We start from the raw sequence: 24,712 nt of genomic DNA, 5'->3' as shown, positions 1-24,712 counted from the left end.
CCCGTACTGTTGTAGGGAATGCCATGACTCAACTGAATATCCCAGCGCGCGCAAAAGTCCTTTGTCTTCTTGCTGACATATGCCGCTCCATTATCTGTTTTAATTTTTTGTGGAATGCCAAGTTGCGCCATACAGTCCTGCCAATGTAAAATAACTGCGAGAGCATTTTGTTTAGCATGCATAGTCGCTAAAATAACTCCACTGCAGGTATCAACTGTGACATGCAGATACTTACGTGGATTAAAGGGTTCATAAATCGTAACATCAGACTGCCATATTTGGTTGGGCTGCAACCCTCAAGGGTTTACCCCTGCCTCCCAGAGGGGACCTTTGGAACACACAGGACAAGCAGCAATCACAGAGCGAGCATCTTGCAACGTAATGCCAGCGAGCCTAGCTAAACCGCGAGCTCCACAGTGGAGTAGCTCATGCAGGCGGAAAGCTCGCCTTAGGTTAGAAGTTTCTTCAACCGCCAGTACGCTCTTTGCTAAGCTGTCCGCTATTTCATTCCCAGCAGAAAGAAAACTCGGTATGGAACTATGACTATTAACATGGATAGGACAGACAGGAGCGGTTCTCATTTGCAGTGCGGTGAGCAACATTCCGGCAATCTCTGACGTTGCCCCAAGTGCCCATCGGCACTTCTTCAGTAACTTATATACATAGCAAGAGTCTGTGATTAGATCCAAGGCCTCTTCGGGCCATTGAGTGAGAGCCATCCATACCGCTTTGGCCTCAAGATACTGCACGGATTGCCCTTGATCTTGATAACTAATGTGGGTCCACTGACCATCCTCCTGCCATGTAACGACAGCTTTCCCAGTAATCGATGACGCGTCGGTAAAAACTGTGCGGCCTCCGGTGGGTTGTTCAACTATGGCACTAGCTGGCAAAAAATGGAGTACCTGGATTATCTCCCCACAGGGGTGTGGTCTTAGACCTTCAATACGACCCGTAAATTCAGCTATCGCCGCTTGCAGGAGCCCCACTTGTGGAAGTACCAACTCCCACTGTGCCAAAGAACAGGGCAATGCGATGACCTCCGGGTCCTTCCCTGTTAAGTGTTGAGTTTGCCTCCGACAGCGGAGAATAAGCTGGGATAATAATGTTGGCCAAGAAATTAAAGCCGTCTTTGGTTTGCCTTGATACAACCAAGCAAAAGGCCAGCCTTTTTCACCATTATTTTGAATTAGTAAACCATGGCCAGCGGTATCGGTCATGTAAATCAGGGCAGTGACCGGTTGTTCAGGTGTAAATCGAGCGAGACCCCAATGCTGGGCCCACTCCATAGTTGTCTTAAGAATCTCCTGATGGTTTCTTGAAAGAGTCCTTGGAGCTAGGGGGGAATCTCCTCCTTTCAGGAGTTGATATAAGGTAGTCATTTCTGCCTCAGATATTGGAATAAAGTTTCTAAGCCACAATAGTTGTCCAATTAATTTTTGCGCCTCATGGAGTGTTGTCACTGTAGTCCGAATTTCAAATGATTGTGCTGTCACGCTTCGTGGCCTCAGTTGAGTACCTAAATACTTTACTGCACGCCCTACCTGTGTTTTCCGAGGCTCAATGTGTAACCCATGTCGCTCCAAACTGACTATCAGCTGCACGCGTGCCTTTTCCAGTAACTCCTCTTGGTTGGACGCCAATAACACGTCATCCATGTAATGGAAAATGATGACCGTAGGGAAATTTTCTCGAATAGGACGTATCGCAGCAGCTACAGCAATTTGACACAAGACTGGTGAGTTTTTCATGCCCTGGGGTAACACCTTCCATTGATATCTGGCGCACGGGTGTTGATTGTTAGGCTCAGGAACAGTAAAGGCAAAGCGTACTCTATCTTCTTCATGCAAGGGAACACTAAAAAAGCAATCTCTAATATCTATAACCACTATTTGATAGTCAGGTGGAATCATGGCCGGAGAAGGGAGGCCTGCTTGTAGCGGACCCATGTCTTGTATACATGCATTAACTGCGCGTAGATCATGTAGCAGTCGCCACGCTCCCGATTTTTTCTTTATCGCGAAAATGGGGGTGTTCCAGGGACTTGTAGAGGGTTCGATGTGTCCTGCGTCAAGTTCTCGTTGTACCAATTGTCGAACAGCCGCCCTCTTTTCCTCTGTCAATGGCCACTGCTCTACCCACACTGGTTTATCTGTCAACCAGGTGAGTTTTAATGGGCGGACACAGGCAGTGGCCATTATGATAAATTTGTACGCAGCACTATATTCATCTTCTGCAAGCAACATCGTCCCAAGATGACAATGGGTAACTCAGCAATGACAGGGTTACACCATGCTACCCTAGCTTGTCCGGATTCCGGATCCTTCAACATAATTTGCATTGGGTTCCTGCTTTGATGCGAGGTCTGCATGCCTCCCACGCCTTGCAGCGAACCTCTCGGTTCGAGTGGCCAATCATCTGGCCATAGATGTGATGGGATTACTGTAACATCCGCTCCTGTATCTAAAAGGGCTCTTAACACGAGGCGTGGTGTTCCCCCCAACTCTGGGAGCCATGGGGTAACTATAATATCTACTTCTGGTCGTGTGGTCATGTTTAGGGCGAGTGCCACATACGGCGAGGCTCTATTCCCAGCCTCCTCTATTGCGCACTCCCATCTCCCCAAGGCAGCTGAGTTGGATATTGCATCATTGGGACCACAGGCAACTGTGCTGGTCCTGGGGAAGGAGAGACTCCCTGTGCCATACATTGCGCTGCTGTCGTCGGGCCTGTTGAACTGATCACTGGGGCAGGTGGGGATGGCACGGCCCTCAGCCATCCCCTCTTCTCGTTTCCCCAGCCCGGTCTCCTTTGCTGATTCCCCGATTTGCACTGTCGAGCTCTGTGGCCTAGTCACCCACAGCGCCAGCATCGTAGGTCTCTCCCTCCTTCCCCTGTTCCGGGGGTGTTTATTTTTGAAGGGCATTGTCGCGCCATGTGTCCTTGCCCCCCACACTTACGGCACGTAAGTCGTGCGCCGCGGCAGGCCGCATGGACTGCAGCCACTAACGGTTGCATACTTTGCGCCTGTTCCTGTTCCAGCACGTAACGAATCATCTGTGAAAGCGTGGTCCCTATGGGTAACTGTCTTAGCAACACTGCAGTTTGTGGGTTTGCTTGTGTACGTGCACAGTCAAGCAATATCGCCTCCTTAGCCTGCTCAGGAAGTCGAGCAACCTGGAGCGCCGCTTGCAGCCGGTCTAAAAACTTTGTGAAGGGCTCACTTAACGATTGCCGTATTTGGACCCATGGAGGCTCCCTTTTATCAAGAGCCGCGATGATGCGTATCGCTTCCTGGGCAGCTTTCGAAGATGCAGCAAAATCACGCCCCCGCATTCGCCGAGGCTGTGCCTGAGGAGTTGCGAACTGCCCTTCACCCATCAGCTGCTCTAAAGTCACTCCTGCCATGGGATGGTTGGCCTGTTGCGCCTCGATAACAACTTGGGTGCACCGATTCCTCCACTCCTCCCTAAACAATACCATCATCGAGGGGGTCAATACGGCCCGCATCAACTGAATGATATCAAAAGGTGCAAGCGGCGTTGCAAAAACACAGTCTAATAGGACTTGGGTCTCTGGGGAATTTAATCCATGACTTTTCACCGTTGTGACCAATTCTTTCACCAACTTTGCATCTAATGGTTGCCACTCATATCCTCCACCTGGGGCTGCTCGGATAGGAAATGCTTGAATCGGAGGGGCCTGGAATCACACTCCTTCCAAGACACAATTTTTTGCAATCATCCGCCAATCCGTCCCATTTGCCCTCTCTTTCGGCATTCCCCCTGGCATAAGACTTTCCGCATTTGCCACCACCCCTCTCAATCGGCTGATCAATGCCTCGAGTTCCCTTGAAACCTCGTTAGTCCGTCTTGGAAGCGGGGGCGGATGAGCAACAATCGAGGATCCCTCGTCACCCCCTTCGCCCTCACTGCTATCAGAGCTCACGGGGTAATCGTGTACAGGCTCCCTCCACTGTGAGGGAATACCAGTTTGATTTCCCATTGCCCCAGGGATAGGGGTTCCCTCTGGTGGCTCAGGTATCACTGACAGTGCCGGGGGAGCCCTACCACCCCCCCTCAATGTCCTGCGCTCCGCTCTCTGTGTGTCCAGCACTCGTCGATCACTGGGATACAATGGGGCGTCCTCAGGTGTTTTGCCTTCTTTTTCTCCTTCCCACCATCTTCCTTCACGTAGTTCACGATACTGCTGGGATCCCACATCAGCCCCTGGGACCCAATCCAGCAACCTATCAGTCAGCTCCCTTTCCACACATTGTTGCAACTCGCCCCAGGGGTATTGAGAAAGTGGCAGATCCGCCGGTGCAGGAGGTGCCGAAGGTTCCGTGGGCGGCCGCTCTAAACTCCCCACTCGTATCAGGAACACCTTTCCCGACTCCTTTGTTCCCGCTGCACCATAGTCTCCTTTCACCTCCCCTTCCTCCGTTGGCTCAGCCCCCAGTAACAACGGTCCCGTCTGTGTCCCACAGGCCACTCCTTCCCAGCCAGCCTGTGTCCCCTCCAAAACTAAACTTGTTGGCTTTTCGTTCCCAGGAGATTCCTGCCCCATCAGCACACCACATGCAGCAGGTCGGCGCCGCCTTGCCACAAACCCCCTCTTGAGCACCCTTGTCGTTACCGACTTTAGTACCTTTATGAGTTCCGCGAGCTCCATCACTGTTGCCTGATCACGTCGGGGTCACCACTGTGTAGCAAACACTACACATCAAGGTTATCCCGCCAGATCTCCAGCCGACCCGGGCTTTATACCCCCAGCAGTAGGTGTGTCATGTTATAAGGGGCGGAGACAAGGGAGGGTCGACCCTTAACTCTTTCCGTACAGCACGTGATCTTCCGGTCGCCAGCCCTTATCTTTACTACAGGTAGAGTTGAGACACCAAACACATCAGTCTGTGGATGTTTACCTTTAACCTTGATATTTTTATTAAAGGAAAAATAATATCTAGTAGTTGATTCTTAGATACCTATTTTCCTAAAGGAATTTAATAAATTTTTTGCAGCTATTTGATCAAAATCAGTTCATCTACAAAGTAAGTTTGAAATATATTTGAAACACTGTATAAGTAAAACATCTGAAGAAAACTTTGGCGTTCTAGAATATTTCAGAAAAGGCATGTTTAGCATCACTGTATTAATGTAGGGTGTCGTGACTAAACAAACTACGCGTTCTTTAGATAAGACAAATTTATACTTCCTGTATTTCAGAGCTGTCTGCCAGTGTATAAAATGGCTTCTTTATGATATAGGAAGAGCTTTACTCTTTTTATGGCTTTTAATTAGATTTTTGCATTGAAAATTCGAGTATTGTGTAGGATGGAAGACAGTAACTGGAGTACTTGTGCAATGGTGCTAGCAAGTGAAAGCTTAGTCATCTGTGTGAAAGAGCTATATTAAACTGTTTGAAAATGTTTGTTTCTTTAGTAAAATACTGAATTTCAGATTAATATTTCAAATGGAGAGAGTCGGTGCTAAAGATTTAACATTCAGCCCTTTAGATTAGGGTAAGTACCCATGATTCCATTAAGTCACCTACTGAACTTCCAGCAAACCAAGAAGCAACAGACTATGCATTTCTGAAAAGTTGCTTATACATGTTTTGTATACAGTAAATTGATTTAGTGTTTTCTAAATTGTTGTTTAATTTGTTTTCTAAATTGTATTGTTTTATACAGTTTAATTAGTGCATTTCTTTTAAACTAGTTATGCTCATGATAACTTTTAAGTTCTGATTTGTAGGCATGGTGAAGAGTTGCGTGAACATGCATGTCAATCAAGCATAATAAAGAAAAATGAGAAGTTTTAAAAGATAAAATGTCTTGCTCTGTCACAGTAAAGCAAAAAGTATAGTTAAATGCTTAAAATATTTTGATTTTTTTTTTTTTATTAAAAACACTTCAGTTACTATGATTATTCATGTATATTGTAAGTAGGCTAGTCTGCACTTCAGAAGGTCTTTGTAATGAGTACTTTGTGACCTATTCTTTATAAAGCAAAACCATCAGTTCCTGTCATACAAACATGATTTGTAATTCTTAAAAGATCACTCCTCATGGGATACATAAAAATAACATGCTGATCCTGAACCATTTCACTTGCACCTTTGGCTGTCTTTGTCAGGGATGCAGAAATATTCTATTCTATTCTAAATATGAACCAACTCAACCCTGTAGTTAGGAAATAGTTTACTATAGATCAGATTCATAGAATCATAGAATGTCCTGAGTTGGAAGGGACCCACAAGGATCATCAAGTCCAACTCCTGTCCCTGCATAGGACAACCCCAAAAATCACACCATATGTCTGAGGGCGCTATCCAAATGCTTCCTGAATATTGTCAGGCGTGGCGCCATGACTACCTCCTAGGGAAGCCTGTTCCAGTGCTCCACCACCCTCTGGGTGAAGAACCTTTTCCTAGTATCCAACCTATACCTCCCCTGGCATATCTTCCTGCCGTTCCCTCAGGTTCTATCATTGGTCGTCAGGGGTAAGAGATCAGTGCCTGCCCCTCCTCCTTCCCTTGTGAGGAAGCTGTAGACTGCAATGAGGTCTCCCCTCAGCCTCCTCTTCTCCAGGCTGAACAGACCAAGTGACTTCAGCCGCTCCTCGTACAGCTTCCCCTCTAAGCCCTTCACCATCCTCATGGCTCTCCTCTGGATGCTCTCCAGTAGCTTCGTATCCTTTTTGTACTGTGGCGCCCAAAACTGCACACAGTACTCAAGATGAGGCCGCACCAGTGCAGAGTAGAGCGGGACAATCGCCTCCCTCGACCGGCTAGCAATACAGTGCTTGATGCACCCCAGGACACGGTTGGCCCTCCTGGCTGCCAGGGCACACTGTTGGCTCACGTTCAACTTGCCGTCGACCAGGACCCCCAGATCCCTCTCCGCGGGGCTGCTCTCCAGCCTCTCGTTCCCCAGTCTGTATGTACGTCCAGGGTTGCCATGTCCCAGGTGCAAAATCCGGCACTTGCCCTTGTTAAACTTCATACGGTTGGTGATTGCCCAGCTCTCTAATTTGTCCAGATCCCTCTGCAGGGCCTCTCTGCCCTCGAGAGTGTCCACGGCTCCTCCCAATTTTGTGTCATCGGCAAACTTTGATAACAAACCTTCAAGTCCTGCATCCAAGTCATTTATGAAGATATTGAAGAGCACTGGCCCCAAGATGGATCCCTGCGGAACCCTGCTAGTGACTGGTCGCCAGCCTGATGTAACCCCATTTACTGTAACCCTTTAGGCCTGACCTGTCAGCCAATTGCTCACCCATTGCATGATGTGTTTATCCAGCTGTGTGCTGGATATTTTGTCCAGGAGGATACTGTGAGAGACAGTATCGAAGTCCAAAAAGATTACATCGACTGGCTTCCCTTGGTCAACTAGGTGGGTAACCTTGTCATAGAAGGAAATCAAGTTTGTTAAGCAGGACTTTCCCCTCATGAACCCGTGCTGGCTGGGACCAATGACTGCATTGTCTTTCAGGTGTTTTTCAATAGCTCCCAGAGTTATCTTCTCCATAATTTTACCAGGCACAGAGATGAGACTGACAGGCCTGTAGTTACCAGGGTCATCCCTGTTGCCTTTCTTGAAGACTGGGACAATGTTTGCCAGCTTCCAGTCAACTGGGACCTCCCCAGATTCCCAAGAGCATTGAAAAATCATTGAGAGAGTTCTCGCTATGACATCAGCCAGCTCTTTCAGTACCCTTGGATGAATCCCATCAGGCCGCATTGACTTATAGGGATCCAGCTGAAGTGGCAAATCCCACACAAGTTTGGGGTTGGTTGGGAGTTTATCCTTCTCACAGTCATGGTTCTCTAGCCCAGTGTTGAAGACCCAGGCAAAGAAAGCATTAAACATCTCTGCTTTGTCTATGTCCCTGTTTGTGAGGTGACCATGCTCATCAAGTAATGTGCCAATGTTATTTCTCGCCTGCCTTTTGCTGTTTACATATTTAAAAAAGCCCTTTTTATTGTCCTTCGCAGTACTGGCCAGCTTCAGCTCTAGTTGAGCTTTGGCCATGCGTATTTCCTCCCTACAGTGGTGAACAGCATCTCTGTAGTCCTCCCATGTTGCCTGACCTTGCTTCCACTGGCCATACATTTTCTTTTTTTGCCTTAGTTCTAGAAGAAGATCCCTACTCAGCCAAGCCAGCCTTCTACCTCGCCTGCTTGACTTCCGACATTTTGGAATTGCCTGCTCCTGTGCTCTTAGGAGGTGGTACTTAAAACGTGACCAGCACTGATGGACCCCAGCACCTTCAAAAGCTTTTTCCCACGGGACCTCACTAAGTAGTTCCCTGAGCAGCCTGAAGTCAGCTCTCCTCATATCCAGAGTTGAGGTCTTGCTGGCAGTTTTCCTTCTGTTACCATAGATTTTAAACTTGACTGCTTTGTGGTCGCTGTGGCCAAGGCAGCCACCAATCGCCACTTCACCCATGAGGCCCTCTCTGTTAGTAAGCAACAAATAGAGGAAGGCACCTTTCCTGGTTGGTTCTCTTAGTACTTGTACCAAGAAGGTATCATCCAGATGGTTTAGGATCCTCTCAACCTCTCACCTTTACTAGTTTTTTTCAAAGCTGAATCACATAGGCAGTCCCTATCCAACATATGACTGTAGGTCTACTGACTTAGCACCACGTATACCCTTCTTTTAAATACTTCCAGGGATGGGGACTCAACCACTTCCCTGGGCAGCCTGTTCCAGTGCCTGATTACCCTTTCAGTGAAGAAGTTTTTCCTAATATCCAGTCTAAACCTCCCCTCGCACAACTTGAGGCCATTTCCTCTCATCCCATCGCTTGTTACTTGGGAGAAGAGACCGACCCCCACCTCACTACAACCCTCTTTCAGGTAGATCCTTCACCAGCCTCATTGCCCTTCTTTGGACACACTCCGGCACCTCAATGTCCTTCTTGTAGTGAGGGGCCCAAAACTGAAGACAGTATTCGAGGTGCAGCCTCACCAGGGCCAAGTACGGGGGACGATCACTTCCCTAGTCCTGCTGGCCACACTATTTCTGATGCAAGCCAGGATGCTATTGGCCCTCTTGGCCACCTGGGCACACTGCCGGTTCATATTCAGCTGGCTGTCAACCAACACCCCCGGGTCCTTTTCCACTAGGCAGCTTTCCAGCCACTCTTCCCCAAGCGTGTAGCATTGCATGGGGTTGTGACTCAAGTGGACCCAGCACGTAGCCTTGTTGAACCTCATACAATTGGCCCATCGATCCAGCCTGTCCAGATCCCTCTGTAGAGCCTTCCTACCCTCCAGCAGCTCAACACTCCCGCCCAACTTGGTGTCATCTGCAAACTTCCTGAGGGTGCACTCGATCCCCTCATCCAGAACATTGATAAAGATATTAAACAGAACTGGCCCCTGGGGAACACCACTTGTGACCGGCCACCAACTGGATTTGACTGCATTCACCACAACTCTTTGGGCCTGGCCATCCAGCCAGTTTTTTACCCAGCAAAGAGTACACTCGTCCAAGCTGTGAGCAGCCAGTTTCTCCAGGAGAATGCTGTGGGAAAGTGTCAAAGGCTTTACTACAGTCCAGGTAGACAACATCCACAGCCTTTCCCTCTTCCACTAAGCAGGTCACCTTGTCATAGAAGGAGATCAGGTTAGTCAAGCAGGACCTGCCTTTCATGAACCCATGCTGACTGGGCCCGATCCCCTGGTTGTCCTGTACATGCCGCGTGATGCCACTCAGGATGATCTGCTCCATGACCTTCCCCAGCACCGAGGTCAGACTGACAAGCCTGTAGTTGTCCAGATCCTCCTTCCGGCCCTTCTTGTAGATGGGTGTCACATTTGCTAACCTCCAGTCGATTGGGACCTCCCCGGTTAGCCAGGACTGCTGGTAAATGATGGAAAGTGGCTTGGTGAGCACTTCTGCCAGCTCCCTCAGTACCCTTGGGTGGATCCCATCCGTCCCCATAGACTTGTGTGTGTCTAAGTGGTGTAGCAGGTTGCTAACCATTTCCCCTTGGGTTCTGGGGGCTTCATTCTGCTCCCCGTCCCTGTCTTCCAGCTCAGGGGGCTGGGTACCCCAAGAACAACTGGTCTGACTATCAAAGACTGAGGCAAAGAAGGCATTAAGTACCTCAGCCTTTTCCTTGTCCTCTGTCACTATGTTTCCCCCCCGCATCCAATAAAGGATGGAGATTCTCCTTAGCTCTCCTGTAGTTGTTAATGTATTTGTAGAAACATTTTTTGTTCTCTTTTTTATGGCAGTAGCCAGATTAATTCCTAGTTGGGCTTTGGCCCTTCTAATTTTCTCCTTGCATAACCTCACGACATCCTTGTACTCCTCCTGAGTTGCCTTGGGCAACATCGATACTTGGGCATCAACATGTCTCAGTCATCCGTTGCTTTGCCTCAGTTGTGATTTGAGCAGAGCATTTAGTTTCTCTGTTTTCATGCTAGATTATGAAAACTTTGGTAGCTCACAGTATTATGGGTTAGAAATACATTTAGGATTGCATAGCACTTTGGTATGACTGGTATTGATCTAATATCCATGCCAAATATAAATATAGACAAAGATAAATATACTCGAAAAGATCACTGGTAAAAGCCAGAATCAGATTTGCCAAAAAGGCTTCTAATGGAGTTACATGTCTGGTATATATGAACTGTGTAGTCTTACTTTTGGCTAGATTATTACATCTCTTATTTAAAATAAACAGTATAGTCGGTGGCCTTGTGATCCTGTTCCTTCCTAGTTAAAATACTTAAAGGATTCAGGGTGGAAGACTAGTGCATTGTAGAGAAATCCTAAACAAACCAGTAGTCCTTCAGTTAAAGCATGAAGTCTTAAAATTTGCTCATTATTCCTGAGAATCTGCTGTCTTATCGAAAGTGTTTCAAAAGTACACTGTAAAGTCCTATCCAATAGCTTGACTACTGGGCTGAGAGGAATTCTTGTGTTTGTCTTACAGCTGTGCCACTGATGAGTTTTTACAATTTTGAAAAGTGAAAGTGCTTTAATTTCCATGCTGTTAACATTCACATTAATTCATGTATCTTGAAATGTAAAATGCTCTATATGAAAACTTACTGGAAAAAAGTCAAGCATGTTTTTTATTTTAACTACTGTGTTGCAATATTTGGTACAGTTCAGGGCAATTGAACGCATTTATTCTGAATCTAAGATGGCAAATAATTTTATTATAAAATCTGAGATTTTTTTTATTTATCTTTTAAAGACATTTGTGTTCATTCCTTTTTTTTTGTTTAAGATGGTCATCAGGGTTAATAGATTGAGAATTACATTTTCAAGGTACTGTGCCAGAATTGATGTGAAACTTTAGATTTCTCATTTTAAAAAATGCTGAAAGGCTTTGTTAAAGTTGCAGTTTTAGAAGGATGAAGAGCAGGTAGGTAGGTGAGCATGGGTGGGCATTCCAGCTATTCAGGACCATTTTGGAAAAAAATGAGAAGAAAAAACAGGAGTAAGATATGATGAAGATCAATTAAAGAACTTTTAAACAAGCTGGAAGAATTGAGTAAGAGAGGGAAGGAATTAAGTGTCATAAAAGCAAAACTGGAAAATATTCAAGATGGTGTTGTACAAGTTTGAAAGTGAGGACAAGGATCTTAAGTTTTGTGTGAGAAAAGAGGAAGGAGTAAGTGAAGGTTAGGAGTGCAGTCACACTTTCCCAAATAGAAGATGGTCTCAGTCATGTCTAATAGGATGTGAAAATGTTTCTACTGAAATGTTCTGTTGACTGCGTGCGCAAAAGTTTCTGGAAATTTAACTATTTCTTAATAGTCCTAGTGAAGGATTTAATTCCAAGCTGATAGCAGACTTTAGAATAACTCAATCTGTAAAGAATGTAACATTCCTCAAGTCTGATTTCTATAACTCCTCTCCAGGATTTAGACACAGAAGAGCAGAAATCATCTAACAGTCTGAATTGCTTTTCCACTACTGAGCAAGTAAGCTGTACTGAAGAAGAGGAGTCTCCAAATGTAAGAAAGAAGACTAAAATGGGCACAAAACCACAAAACAGTCTAACAGCCAAAGAATCAATTTCTACAGACAATGTAAATTCACATTCATGCAAAAGTACACCAGATACTGCAGCATATACAGATACAGTAGACACAGAAAGTGAACCAGAAGAAGGTGAAATTACAGATTCTGAATGCGAAGCCTACAGCAGTGAGGATGAAGTAACAAGTGAAGAAAGTGCTGATTCAGAAAACTCAGAAAACGAAGGTGAATTATTGTAGCTTTTATGTATGATATTACTGTATTTTTCCGGGAGCCCATTAAGAACAAACTACAAGAAAACAGTTTGGATAATTAAAAATAAATAAATAAAAGCATCTAACTTGAGATACTTTGAATTAAAAAGTGCTATATGTTACCAGTATTTGTTTCCTTCTCTTCTCTTGCACAGTAGTCCAAAGTAAGTAGTGGTATTTTTGTAAAAGCTGTTTAGGGGTATAACTTCCTGTGCTTGTGTAGAACCCATGGTGGTAGAATAAGATTTGTTTAGATTAGGATAGTGACAGGAGAAAAACAAGTCTATTGCTAAATAGAGATTCTAGTACAGACCTCACAGTAATTCTGTGTATTAACTCTCTTCAATTAATGTATAATATTTCTGATGCTGTTCATAAACAATCATGTATAATTCAATGTAAGATAAATCCACTGTGGTGAAAAGGATGAATGTGGAGTATTCAGTACTATTCTAAATCCTATTTTGTGTGTATTCCAGTGGTAATATGTAAGAAATGGGTATAGAGAGGAAACCTGTATGCTCTTTTGTACCAAAGAAAGTATTCTCTTAGGTCCTTAAGACCTACTCAAGAATTGAATGGTCTCTTGCACACAAAAAAAACCCAAAACAAAAAAACCCCAAAAACCTCAAGGGAAAAAAAAAAACAACAACCAAACCTTGAAAAGCTTAATGCAACCAATTGGAACTATGTATATGCAAAGGATATTCCAAATCACAGAATGAAATACAACCTATAGGAGTCTGTACTACAACCTATAGGAGTCTGTACTGCAACCTCTGCTCTGCTCACAGTTAAACAGTCAGTTTTTTTCTTCTACTTTCATGTGGGGAACAAAAAGGTGCTGCCTTTTCACTAATCAGTTACAGCTAATCATCCATAAATTTATAGTATGCTTGAAAATTCTGTGAGTTTATTTTATTGCTGTAACTAAACAGTTGTGCACATGTAAATAATCAGAATTAGGAAAACATTCTTAATACTTTAGTGTGCAGTCAGAAAGCCTTTGAAACAGTACTCTCATCAAAGTTTTCTCTCAGATGTGCTTATACATTTCTTTTTCTGAAAGTTGCATAGGATTCAGCTGAATGTATATCAGTTGTTTGAAAACTATGGACTATAGGGGTAAAACTGTAACCTGTTGGTAGTAACAATATTTATTTTTTTATAATTATAGATGAAGAAAAGATCTGGCCTCCTTGTATCAGAGTAATTGTAATAAGATCACCAGTTCTACAGACTGGATCACTTTATATTATCACAGCTGTGAAACCTGCTACAATTGGAAGGTAAAGCTGAATGGAATTTATATATACATATATACACACACACATATATATGAAACTGTATGTGGCTTTGAAAGCTGTGGAAGCCACTCAAGATTGTTCATCCCTACTGTCATGCTTGACCTCCTACTGTGCAGCAGTTGAGTTAGATTAGCCCACAGTAAGACATTTATGTCACGTCACATAATGTCATTTTTGCTGTGATGACAGCACACACAGTTGATGTAGCTCAGCAGTCATGAAAATTTGTTAGTGATAACTTGATCTCGTGTCCACGTCCTAATGGCAGCATAGCTGCAAGTCATTCTTTGAAAACTGTTGTTTTCTAGAAAGTAAGTAATTTTTTTTTCTGGGCCACTAAGGTAACTTTTTCAGAAATGGAAGAATACACTTCAGAAATTCGGGATCCCAAGAAAGCATGTCCTGGACTTCATCACACATTCAAATTTCAGTAGGGTTCATCCATCATTTTGAAATGATGAGTTGGGTTTTGTGCTAGCCTGTATGCATTCTTTCAGTTCTGATATTTAAAAAAAAAAAAAAAAATCTAGTTTGTTCATTGTGGATGATGAATGCATGAAGAATTTAATGTTTACTGAGAATCTCCCCCCTTTTCAGCTGCTTTTAACTAATGCTGATAGATGTGTTTTACTTTGCTCTTGCAGCTGGAGTTTTCTAGGTGCATTTATGTTAAGTTTAACTTATGACAAGTCTCCTTGCAATTTGCACATAGGTCCTTTACTAGCTGCATTGCTTCTTCATCCCCTGGCATAAGAAAGTAATACACAAATCCCTTCTTCCTCCTGCAGTGATTTTGGAAAAAAAAAAAATCTATATAGATTACTCTTTCATTGCTTGTATTACCTGCCTAATGCTACCAAGAATTCTACTTCAGCATTGAAGACTAATGCCAAGATGCACTGAAGAGCTTGAAGGATTGTTGTGGGTTGACCTTGGCTGGATGCCAGGTGCCTACCAAGCTGCTCTATCACTCCCCCTCCTCAACTGGACAGGGGAAAGAAAATATGATGAAAGGCTCGTGGGTCAAGATAAGGACAGGGAGATCACCCAGCAATTACCGTCACAAGCAAAACAGACTTGACTTGGGGAAATTAAATTTATTGCCAATCAAAAGTCAGAGAAGGGTAATGAGAAATAAAACCAAATCTTAAAACACCTTCCCCCCACCCCTCCCTTTTTCCCAGGCTCAACTTCACTCCCGATTTCTCTGCCTTCTCCCCCTGAGCGGTGCAGGGGGACAGGGAATGGGGGATGCGGTCAGTTCATCACGTTGTCTCTGCTGCTCCTTCCTCCTCACACTCTTCCCCTGCTCCAGCATGGGGTCCCTCCCATGGGAGACAGTCCTCCACGAACTTCTCCAATGTGGGTCCTTCCCAGGGGGTGCAGTTCTTCACGAACTGTTCCAGCATGGGTCCTTTCCACGGGGTGCAGTCCTTCAGGAACAGACTGCTCCAGTGCAGGCTCCTCTCCACGGGGCCACAACTCCTGCCAGCAAACCTGCTCCAGCATGGGCTCTCCATGGGGTCACAGCCTCCTTCGAGCACATCCACCTGTTCTAGCGTGGGGTCCTCCACGGGCTGCAGAGTGGATATCTGCTCCACCATGGACCTCCATGGGCTGCAGGGGGACAGCCTGCCTCACTGTGGTCTTCACCACAGGCTGCAGGGGAATCTCTGCTCCAGCGCCTGGAGCACCTCTTCCCCCTCCTTCTTCACTGACCTTGGTGTCTGCAGAGCTGTTTCTCTCACATATTCTCACTCCTCTGTCTTCCATCTGCTATTGTGCAGCAGTTTTTTCCCCTTCTTAAATATGTTATCACAGAGGCACTACCACTGTCGCTGATTGGCTCATCCTTGGCCAGCAGCGGGTCCATCTTGGAGTTGGCTGGCACTGGCTCTGTTGGACATGAGGGAAGCTTCTGGCATCTTCTCACAGAAGCCACCCCTGAACCCCCCCTGCTACCAAAACCTTGCCATGCAAACCCAATACAAGGATGCAGAGTTCAGATTATTATTTACAGGACTTGTATGAGATTAAAAGTTCAGATAGAAATATCAGGTTTATTGATAAAGCTGTACCTTTAATTTTTTATCTTATATTCATTGCCTGCTGTTTAGATTATGGTTTATAGATGGAAGAAGGGACGTGAAGTAAGTCTTCACCTTGTATATATTGCAACACAGTACTTTTACATCTGTAAAGCTCCATAATAACTCAGAAGAGAAACACAGTATTAATGTTCAGCTAAAATACACCTTTTGTAAGCCACTATTAGAACTATTTCTACTTTGTTGTGATTTATATATCAACTTGCCTTTCCAGAGAAAAAGATGCTGGGCACACACTTCAGATTCCTGAAGCTGGAGTCAGTAAGGTAACTCTTGTTTCTGTCTGCTGAAATGTAGACCAGCATACGGATGAAGCTTTAGATTTTATTGCTTTAAATTTTGCCAAATCTTATGTTAATTCTTTTTTAAAAAAACAACTTTTAGAATGAGATGTGGTTTTAGCCACTTCTTTGAAGTTAGAGAAAGGAAAAGATACGATATTTTACTGAATGGGAATTTAATGTAAACAGCAGTGTGATTTCAAAGTCTAGAAAACCTATTTTTTTTTTCTTTTAAATTGGAGTCTTAGTAATCCACAGTGCAATGCACAGTAAAAAACTATACTTTGAATCTTGAATTTCTTATTTATTGAACTTGAGGAAAATATATTATTGTGTTAGGTATTGATCATATTGTAAAATATTGATGTCAACTAGCTAGAACTTTTTCATTAAGTAATCCAATCCTTGTAGTTGAGCTTAGAGCAACAGGTTTTGGTTTATTTTTCTTCAACTGTCTAAATATGTAAGTGATGTACGGAGAGTTTGCAAATTTAACAGAATTTTTTTGTGACAGATTGTAATGGAATTTTTTTTTTCTGATTAAGAGGGATTAAAGATAAATTATGTGCTCTGTTTTGCTAACTATTTTAACACAGACCATAAATACAGCACTCAAAAAAAAAGTAAATTGACAAAGACGTCATCCAAACAAAAAAAAAATATTATAAAAACATCTGCAAATGCAAGTATCTGAAATACGCTTTACTGTGTCTGTTCCAGATGATAGTTCTGATTGGTCAGCCATGTACCATATTTTATACTGCACAATTTCCAGAGAAAATCTTTCCCTGCTGTTAATGACTTTTTCAGGCATGTATTTGAAATTGGGTGTATAAAGCAGCTAAAGGCTTTTTATTTTTCTGTAATGTTACCATTTTCTCCATTGCTTCTTGTATGGATAACAATATTTATTATATAATTATTCGTGAGTACCTGAGTTGCTTTGGAATACCTTTCATTAAAATAATTGACTGCATAAGAAGTTATTTTACTCTGCAGATGAGGAGTCCAAGGCAGGAAGATAAATGACATATTTGTAGAAACAAAAACTTACCACTGATTTGTTTTCCTCACTATTCATAGTTGATAGTTGTGGACCACTTTGGCATTTGCTTTCCTTAAATGTAAAGTGAGATTTAAAGAAACAAAATTACACTCTGCAGATTTAGCATCCCAAGAAGTAGTTTTGGTTCATCCTATTCAATAAAACAGAGGTAGAAATTAAACTACATATTGAATGAGCTAGTCAATCTTTCCACCATTATGGGAGTATTCCTATTATAAATTTATGCTAGACAATCTACAATTTTTTTTTAATTAATTAATGTAGCAACTGCTCTTGCTCAAAGATAAGGGATTTGGTTTTAAATGAGCACTTTCTTCACAGACTGACTGTTGATTTTTTTCTTCTACTATAGCAAAAGGCATCTTTGCTTGTCAAATTTGAAACTGTCATTTTTTTAGACTTCTGTTTTTTTTACTGGGAGTCTTAGTAGGCTTCAGAAGTTGATATTTTGGTTTGCTTAGTGGCCATTTTTGGAGGTAGTGTATGTGTTTGTGAATTTGGCCTGGAGTTGTGTTTTCTGTGTTCTATCTGGGCTTGGGAGCAATACCTATATAGAATTGTAACCAAAAAAAAAAAATTAGATTGTTAGTCTTGATATCAGAAAGGAGATAAAAGGAACAGCAAATGATGGATAATAATTGTGTCCTGGGCATTAAGATTCAGGTGAAAGTGAATTACATGAAATTTACTAAAACACAGCATTTAGTCAGTTATTTTAGATATGAAAGACCAAGTAACCTGAAACTGTAGAATGAGATCAGATTTTTTTTAATTGCATTTCTTTCAGAATCTTTTTTGATGCACTCCAGAAAGAGAAAAATTGAGAGTGCTATAACATACCTTACAAGAAAAAAGCCTTTTATTTATAAGAACAGTTAAAAATGCTTTATTATTGTATCTTGCAGTCCTTTAAGTAAAGCATACTTGCCACATTGGAGGTATATACCTTTTCAGTACTGAATCAGTTTATGGTCAAAATAGTTATATTATTAATAGAATACTTTAGCTCATGTTGTTGTGGCCCATTCATTTACATTTCAAATAGGTGAAATCATAAGGCATGGAATACTCTATTAACTTAAGAGTACCAGAGCCACTCAGTTAAAAGGCCCCAAAATACATTCTGAAATCTTACTGTAAAATAGCATATAAATTGTGAAGTATTTGTTTAATGAGAACATTTCACTTAGGCTTCTATTTATCAGTTCCATGCAGAAGTATATTTTGACCACGATTTGCAAAATTATGTTCTTGTGGATCAAGGCAGTCAGAATGGAACAGTTGTTAATGGAAATCAGATTCTCCAGGTGAGTACTTGTTGTCTATAATGCTGTGTATGTTGCAGAAAATGGTAGTCATGTGGTCATTTTAAATATGTTATGGCAAATCACTAACAATGTCATTTATAGCTTCTTTCATACATTAGTCTCTTCCTTGGTTCCCTTCTGGTTTTAGGGCCACTTGTAATACTTCATGTTTGGTTTATATTAGGAAAAATCCACTATGGTTACAGTTGCTAGAGTGAAATACCCACTGTAGTTTAACTGTAGTTAAATATTTGCCTGCATTTGTGAGACCAAACTGAATCACTAAATTATGAGCAGCATTCATGAAATAGAGTTGGTGCCCTTCATTAGTAACTAATAAAAATGGCTGCCAAAACTTTCTTTTGCTGTAGCCTAAAACAAAATGTGATCCCTACATCTTGGAGCATGGAGATGAAGTGAAGATTGGTGAAACTGTACTTTCTTTTCATATACATCCTGGCAGTGATACTTGTGATGGATGTGAACCAGGACAAGTCAGAGCACATCTTCGCCTGGATAGGAAAAAGGAAACTTCTGGTTAGTCATGTTATCACTGGATATGTTTTTTATTATAGATCTTTACTTTATAAACATAATTACTTCAGATAGTTTTCTTACAATTTTCTTTTCAACAGGAAATAGTTCTATGCTGATGTATTTTCTTCTTGGTATGTGTGTCTGTGTAATAATGCTAGAACAAAATTTCTCACAGTTGTCTTATGTTTCAAAACATTGTTACATTATTAATTAGAAATTCAATCCTGTATTCTTCCTTTTAGTTTGCCCAGCACTTAGCAAAGAAGAGAGAGAGTTAGTCAGAAGAAAAGCATTAAAACAAATACGGGTAAAATATGGTTTACAGGTGAGTTAACAGTAGAAATTGATTGTTTGAAGTCTGTGTCTATTCTGTGATTCCTATTTTAAGCCATAGACTTCAGTCAATAAGGAAAGTTTTCAAATGCACTCAAACTTGAGCCTGGTGGTTTTACTCAGGTTTGTCTTTTGTACACTAAATAATTGGTTTTTACAAACCTCTACAGAGAGAGATTATGATAACAGGGCATGGAAGTTCTGTTAAAATTTTAGGAAAAAATGATCAGTTCCAATGTGTACAAGATTCCTCATCCTTCTGAGGTTAAGATTTCTTAAGACATAGCTATTTTTATTTCTGCAAATTAAGTTGGCACTAAATTGCAGTGCTATGTTTTATTTGGAAAGGGAAAAATAATGAGCAACTGAAAAAATGATGGAAGAAAGAGGGAAAATTTTTAAGTTTTTATTTTAAGTCTGCTTTGCCGTAGAAAAATGCCAACATGAATGTACAGACTATATAGTATATAGGTATTCCAGTTACTTCTGTTTTAGAGATTATTTTAACAATGGGGTTGCACCTAGCACTTGTAATAAGTATTCATGTAGAAAACAGAATGCCATTGTTTCTCTCAAATTCTTCCACTACTGAAATAACATCGGTACAGAATCTATACAAGTGCTTAGTTGTGTCATCTATTCTGAAGAAATAGTTGCTGAAGAACAGGCTATATGTTTAAACAAAAAGTCAGTGACATGTCCATATGGTTTTCTGCTTAATATGGAGAGATTGATTCTTCATACCAAGAGAAGATTCAAGAGAATCTGTTAATTTATTTACAGCCTCTGTGAAATTAATTAATTTGGCAATATTGCATTATTATATGATGGTGGCAATAACAAACTACTGAATGAGAACTATAGTTTTTTGTTATAAGATTTAGAATTAATGAAATAGGCTGAAGCTGTTCCTTACTTTTGGAGGGAAGCAGTGAAGTTATTGAAAATAAAGAATTTAAAGCCAGCTTTCTTTGCCTTGATGGAATTTAATCTGTTTGCAAAGAACGCAGAGTATGAAGACAAAAAAGCAGTGAAGAATCCAAAGTACAAAAATAGAGCAGGAGAGCGCAGAGAGACCATTGGAAGTGAAGGAACCTTCCAGAGAGATGATACTCCAGCTTCTGTCTATATGTAAGTTTGTTGGGGGGGGAATCCTCTGTGTCCTTCTCTAGTGAATCTTAAAAAATGATGATGCAGTACGTATCGATTAGTTACTAGGATACAGTTTGTTAGATTATGAATTACATGTATATAATGTGTTGGGAGAGCTAGAAAATACTCAAGTTATTCTCACTTCCCAGTTCATATGCTATTTTTATTAATTCCTCACATTCCATACAGAATTCAACTTGGCAGTAAGGATGTTTTGATCACTTTCTTACCAACTCAAACAATCAGGGAATTCCCCAGCAGCACTATTGACACCTTCAATAGTGTCTGTTTTTCAAGTGCCTCAGTTTCTGTTTTTTCTATCCAGTCCCAGCAACAGCACATATGCAATTTTCTTACCTGCAGTTTCTTTCACTGTCAATATCCAGCCTATCAGGACATGCATTTACATACCTCTTAAATGACACTTATTTTAATCTTCCTCTTTAATTATTCCTCTGCTTCTGTAGTTGCTTTTTTGTTGTGTGTTTCTTTGGGTTTTTGGGAGGTTTTGAGGTTTTTTGTTTTGTTGTTTTTGGAGGGGTTGTTTGTTTGTTTGTTTTTAAGAAACATGAACTTGTAAGTGCTTGTAAGTTATTAAAAGGAAGTGTGAGACAGTGAAATACGTGCGTTAGGATGATTTGGTGGTGAGGTAGTGATAATGCCTTTTCCCTAGTGCAATTGATTTGCACCCACCTATGCTGTATCTTTTAACTCCTAAAGTAAGTAAGTAGTTCAGAGGGAGTTTTAAGAAAGTTGGTATTGACCAGAGGCTTGGCATAGCTTTGGTAACCGAAGATATTAATGGAAGAACTTGCAAAAGGTGGCACTAGGGTCTTCTGGATAGCTCTTGATGGAAGTAGGAACAGCATAGTAGTTGAGTCCTGGTTTCTAGAGCAGCATATACCTGCACATTTCTGTCCTTCAGTATTTGAGTAGAGAGCATACTCTTTGTATTAACTCTTGCTTATCAGTTATCTTAAACTTTCTTTAAAGTGAAATCAGCAACAGCAACAAAGGACATAAAATGTTGGAGAAGATGGGATGGAAAAAAGGGGAAGGCCTGGGCAAGGATGGTGATGGTATGAAGGATCCGGTAGGTCTGTTTGGTTTTTACTTGGAGCAAAAAGAAATAGAAATGTGTTTGCAGTCAAAAATGTCTAATTGTAAGCCACTATTCACTTGAAACATTTCAAAATCTTGGGTAGGAAGGAATAATCTCAGTAGGACTAATCTCAAATCACTTTTGACTTGATTAATGAAGTATTTTGAAATTTTTCAATTATTTTGTCCCTTCAGTGGAAAATGCCAGTAATGTTTGTGGTTGTTGGGAAACTAAGCAAGGGATGACAGACAGCTTCTAGCTATTGAATTAATAATCTCATATTTGAATACAAAGTTTGGAGGAAGATTTAAATAATTTTAAGTGATGTGAATTCAAGATGGGCTTATGGTGGAATCCTTCACTTTCTGTGAGGCTGATGTAGCACCAAATTCAAACTAGATGATGCACCATGAGAGAGGAAAAGCTGTCTGAAGTCACTTACTGTAGCCACCAAGTTCTAGGCCTCTGTGGCAGTCATCTTAGCCCTGTTTTTGTCACCATTGCGGTGTTGTCTTTTGGCAATAGTGCTGCTCAGAGCCACACCGTGCCTTGTGTTGTCAAACTATCCAGCACAGGGCTCATATGCTATTCATTTGGTGAGAAGTACTTCACAGTGATGTTAGTGGCAGGTGACATCAGCACTCTAGATCATAGTTCTAGAGGTGGTGATTTGACACATTGTTTTAACGGTACTTTAGATGCCCATGTATGATCTAAGTATATTAGAGCCTTAAACAAAGTGCTTGGGGAGGGGGGAATTAGTATTACAAAATATGATTTGAAGTATTTAGAATACCTAACTTGCAGTTACAACAATATTTAATGTATTCGACAGATCCACCTTCAGTTACATAAGATGCATGCAGGTTTGGGTACAAGTAGACCAGCCTCAATTGAAGATGTTCAGATCATCCAGAGCAAGAATAAAAAGAACTGGGATAAAGCAAGAGAAAGGTTTGCTGAAAACTTCCAGGAACCTAAATCACAAAAGGATACACCTAAGATTACGCCTTGGGTTAGAGGGACTGTAAAGTATCTGGTCCCACAACAGGGTAATTCTTGTGTATAAATAGTCAGGAGAGAATTTATTTGTATTCTTTTTTCTTTTGCTAAAGCACAAGTTTGGTGATATGTAAAATACAGTTGTGGAAAAAATTATGCAAGATAAACTCTGTTATGTTAATTGGTTTTCTGTAGTCATGCTTTTATTAAAACACATTTAATGAATGGAATTTAGAGGGATATTCAAATTTAAGTACTTGAAAGTGATTCTCATCACAAGCAGGAACTTTCTTCAATTGTGTTTTTAACACAATACTTCATGGAAAGTCAAACAAAACATCTTTTAAATATGATACCTTTACCTTTTGAACAGGTAACTTCAGCAGTATACAGTTGGAAATACGACTATGAGCAATGCCTGCGACAGTATTGCTTAATTTAATTAAAATCAGCTCACCGTTTGCCTTTGTAAGCAGTTCTCTCTTCACTGTTTTAGCGATAGTTATGAATTATTGGCTTACTTTGCTGATGCATTCCTTTATATTGGCAACTTAACATTTTCAGAGGCTACCTATTTCTAGCTGTGAAAAAAAAATTGTTTTGTGTGAAACAGTTACATAGTAAGTTTTAGTTCACCTGGTATCTAAAAAGGCACTTATGCTAATAGGAGGGGGGGGAACCTGTATGCTAAAAGAAAGTTTTTGCTTTTTTTTTTTTTAAGTTGACCTCTATGGTCTTTGATAGTAAATCAAACTACAAATCTTAAAATGAAGGGACAGCAAGCCATCTTGTACATGCCTTAGTAGGAACCTTAGATTTCCCTCTCCCCAGTTATTCAAGTAACAGCTCTAAGAATAGTCAATCACTGGTTTATTGTTGCCATGCAAAGAAGAAACTTGAAAGGATTTAACTGAGTTTGCATTTCATAAAGTTTTTTGAAGTAAGACATCATTCACCTTCTGTGAGAGGCATGGTCTCATGCAGTCAAGCACTGACTCTGCTTTCAGTACTGCAGCTTCCTCTTTCAAGCAGTTGTGTGCCTTTATTGAGTAGGAACACTTGTATTGAGCTAAATAGGGCTTTTCATCCCCTACCTTAGTGACCCCTTAGAAAGTTTTAAGTACAAATGAGTTAGGTGAAAGCCACCAATGGTGTGCAAGCCTTATGTGCAAATGCAGTACTGCTTTCCCTCATGTCGAGGGGAACATGAATTGCTGTTGTGCTATTATAATTTTGGAGGCTATAACCAGTAAGATACAGCATAAAGTTTTAACTGTCTTACCTTCTCAGTCCTCCAAACATCCTGTTGTCTTTTCCAACTTATGCTACTTAATATTCATCACTTAAGCAAAATTGCTTCTCTATACATCCACAGTCAAAGTTTTAGCAGTTTACTGTGTATGTATAAATTTTGGTAATGAATATATATAATCTGTTATATATTTAACTGTTAAGAATAACATTACATTAATCAGTTTATATAAACAAATTATTTTCTGTAGTCCTAATAGTGAATTTTGCAAAGCACCAACTTATCAAACATATTTCTGAAATTTAAAATAAACTAAGAAGAATAGGTATGTTCATATCTTTCAGTGCTGAACAACCCAGCAGGCAAGTAAAAACACAGAGCACATTCATGATTGTGTGAAAGCCACTGGACTAAACACCTATGCCAACAGGGGCTCTGAACTATTGTATACATATGAAATATTTTTAGAAAACATACCATAAACTGGAGTTTATGTTTTTGGAAGAATGGACCCTTTGCTGCTGCAACTGGCTGTATCAAATGTACCTGACATGGGCTTTCAGCCAGTAGATAACAAATCCATAGCAGCAGGAAGAGATGTCAAAAATAGCATCCTGTTATGAACAAGATGCATTTAAGAGAACATGTGCATACCAACAGATTTTGTTTTATATGGACTTTTTATAAGTAAGTGCTGCATATCTTTGTGACCAAAGAATATGGACTTTTTTTCTCATCCAGTTGCTGCCTTATAAATGTTTTTCATCTGCATCTTATTTTAATCTGGCAATACCTCTCTGTTGATGAACATGCCTGCATACCAGTTTCTGTCACACAGCTAGCATTAATCTTGGTACAGCCCTACAGTATAGCAGGGCACCATCCACTAGTATCCGTTTGTGCTTAAGTGTCTCGGTGTTATTTCAGCACTGCAAACAGGGCACACGCCGTCTCTTCTGCTGCTCCTCAAGCTCCTTGGTTAAGGCGGGGGGGGG

General features: G+C 41.3%; 1 protein-coding gene and 1 non-coding gene across 2 annotated transcripts in view; one reads left to right on the top strand and one right to left on the bottom strand.

Annotated features, from left to right (window-relative positions):
* LOC104011387 (angiogenic factor with G patch and FHA domains 1-like) overlaps nucleotides 1–22,621 on the top strand; it is a 34,248-nt gene extending 11,627 nt beyond the window's left edge. Inside the window, exons 6-14 of the mRNA XM_087762467.1 lie at nucleotides 11,896–12,241; nucleotides 13,448–13,559; nucleotides 15,900–15,951; nucleotides 18,238–18,339; nucleotides 18,711–18,876; nucleotides 19,119–19,201; nucleotides 20,213–20,340; nucleotides 21,355–21,454; nucleotides 22,299–22,621. Coding sequence (XP_087618593.1) covers nucleotides 11,896–12,241; nucleotides 13,448–13,559; nucleotides 15,900–15,951; nucleotides 18,238–18,339; nucleotides 18,711–18,876; nucleotides 19,119–19,201; nucleotides 20,213–20,340; nucleotides 21,355–21,454; nucleotides 22,299–22,532 — 1,323 coding nt within the window. The 3' untranslated portion in view covers nucleotides 22,533–22,621. The remainder of the gene's footprint in view (nucleotides 1–11,895; nucleotides 12,242–13,447; nucleotides 13,560–15,899; nucleotides 15,952–18,237; nucleotides 18,340–18,710; nucleotides 18,877–19,118; nucleotides 19,202–20,212; nucleotides 20,341–21,354; nucleotides 21,455–22,298) is intronic.
* Nucleotides 22,622–23,634: 1,013 nt separating this feature from the next.
* LOC148055143 (small nucleolar RNA SNORA47) lies at nucleotides 23,635–23,762 on the bottom strand. Its single transcript, XR_015705888.1, has one exon. It is a non-coding gene; the product is annotated as a small nucleolar RNA SNORA47 (small nucleolar RNA).
* Nucleotides 23,763–24,712: the final 950 nt, after the last annotated feature.

This window comes from Nipponia nippon, unplaced genomic scaffold, assembly GCF_047370975.1.
Source record: "Nipponia nippon isolate SJK-2023a ecotype South Korea unplaced genomic scaffold, ASM4737097v1 scaffold_26, whole genome shotgun sequence".
NCBI classification, from domain to species: domain Eukaryota; kingdom Metazoa; phylum Chordata; class Aves; order Pelecaniformes; family Threskiornithidae; genus Nipponia; species Nipponia nippon.
Note: the sequence above shows the minus strand (reverse complement) of the source record. Positions and strands in the feature narration are given on the sequence as shown.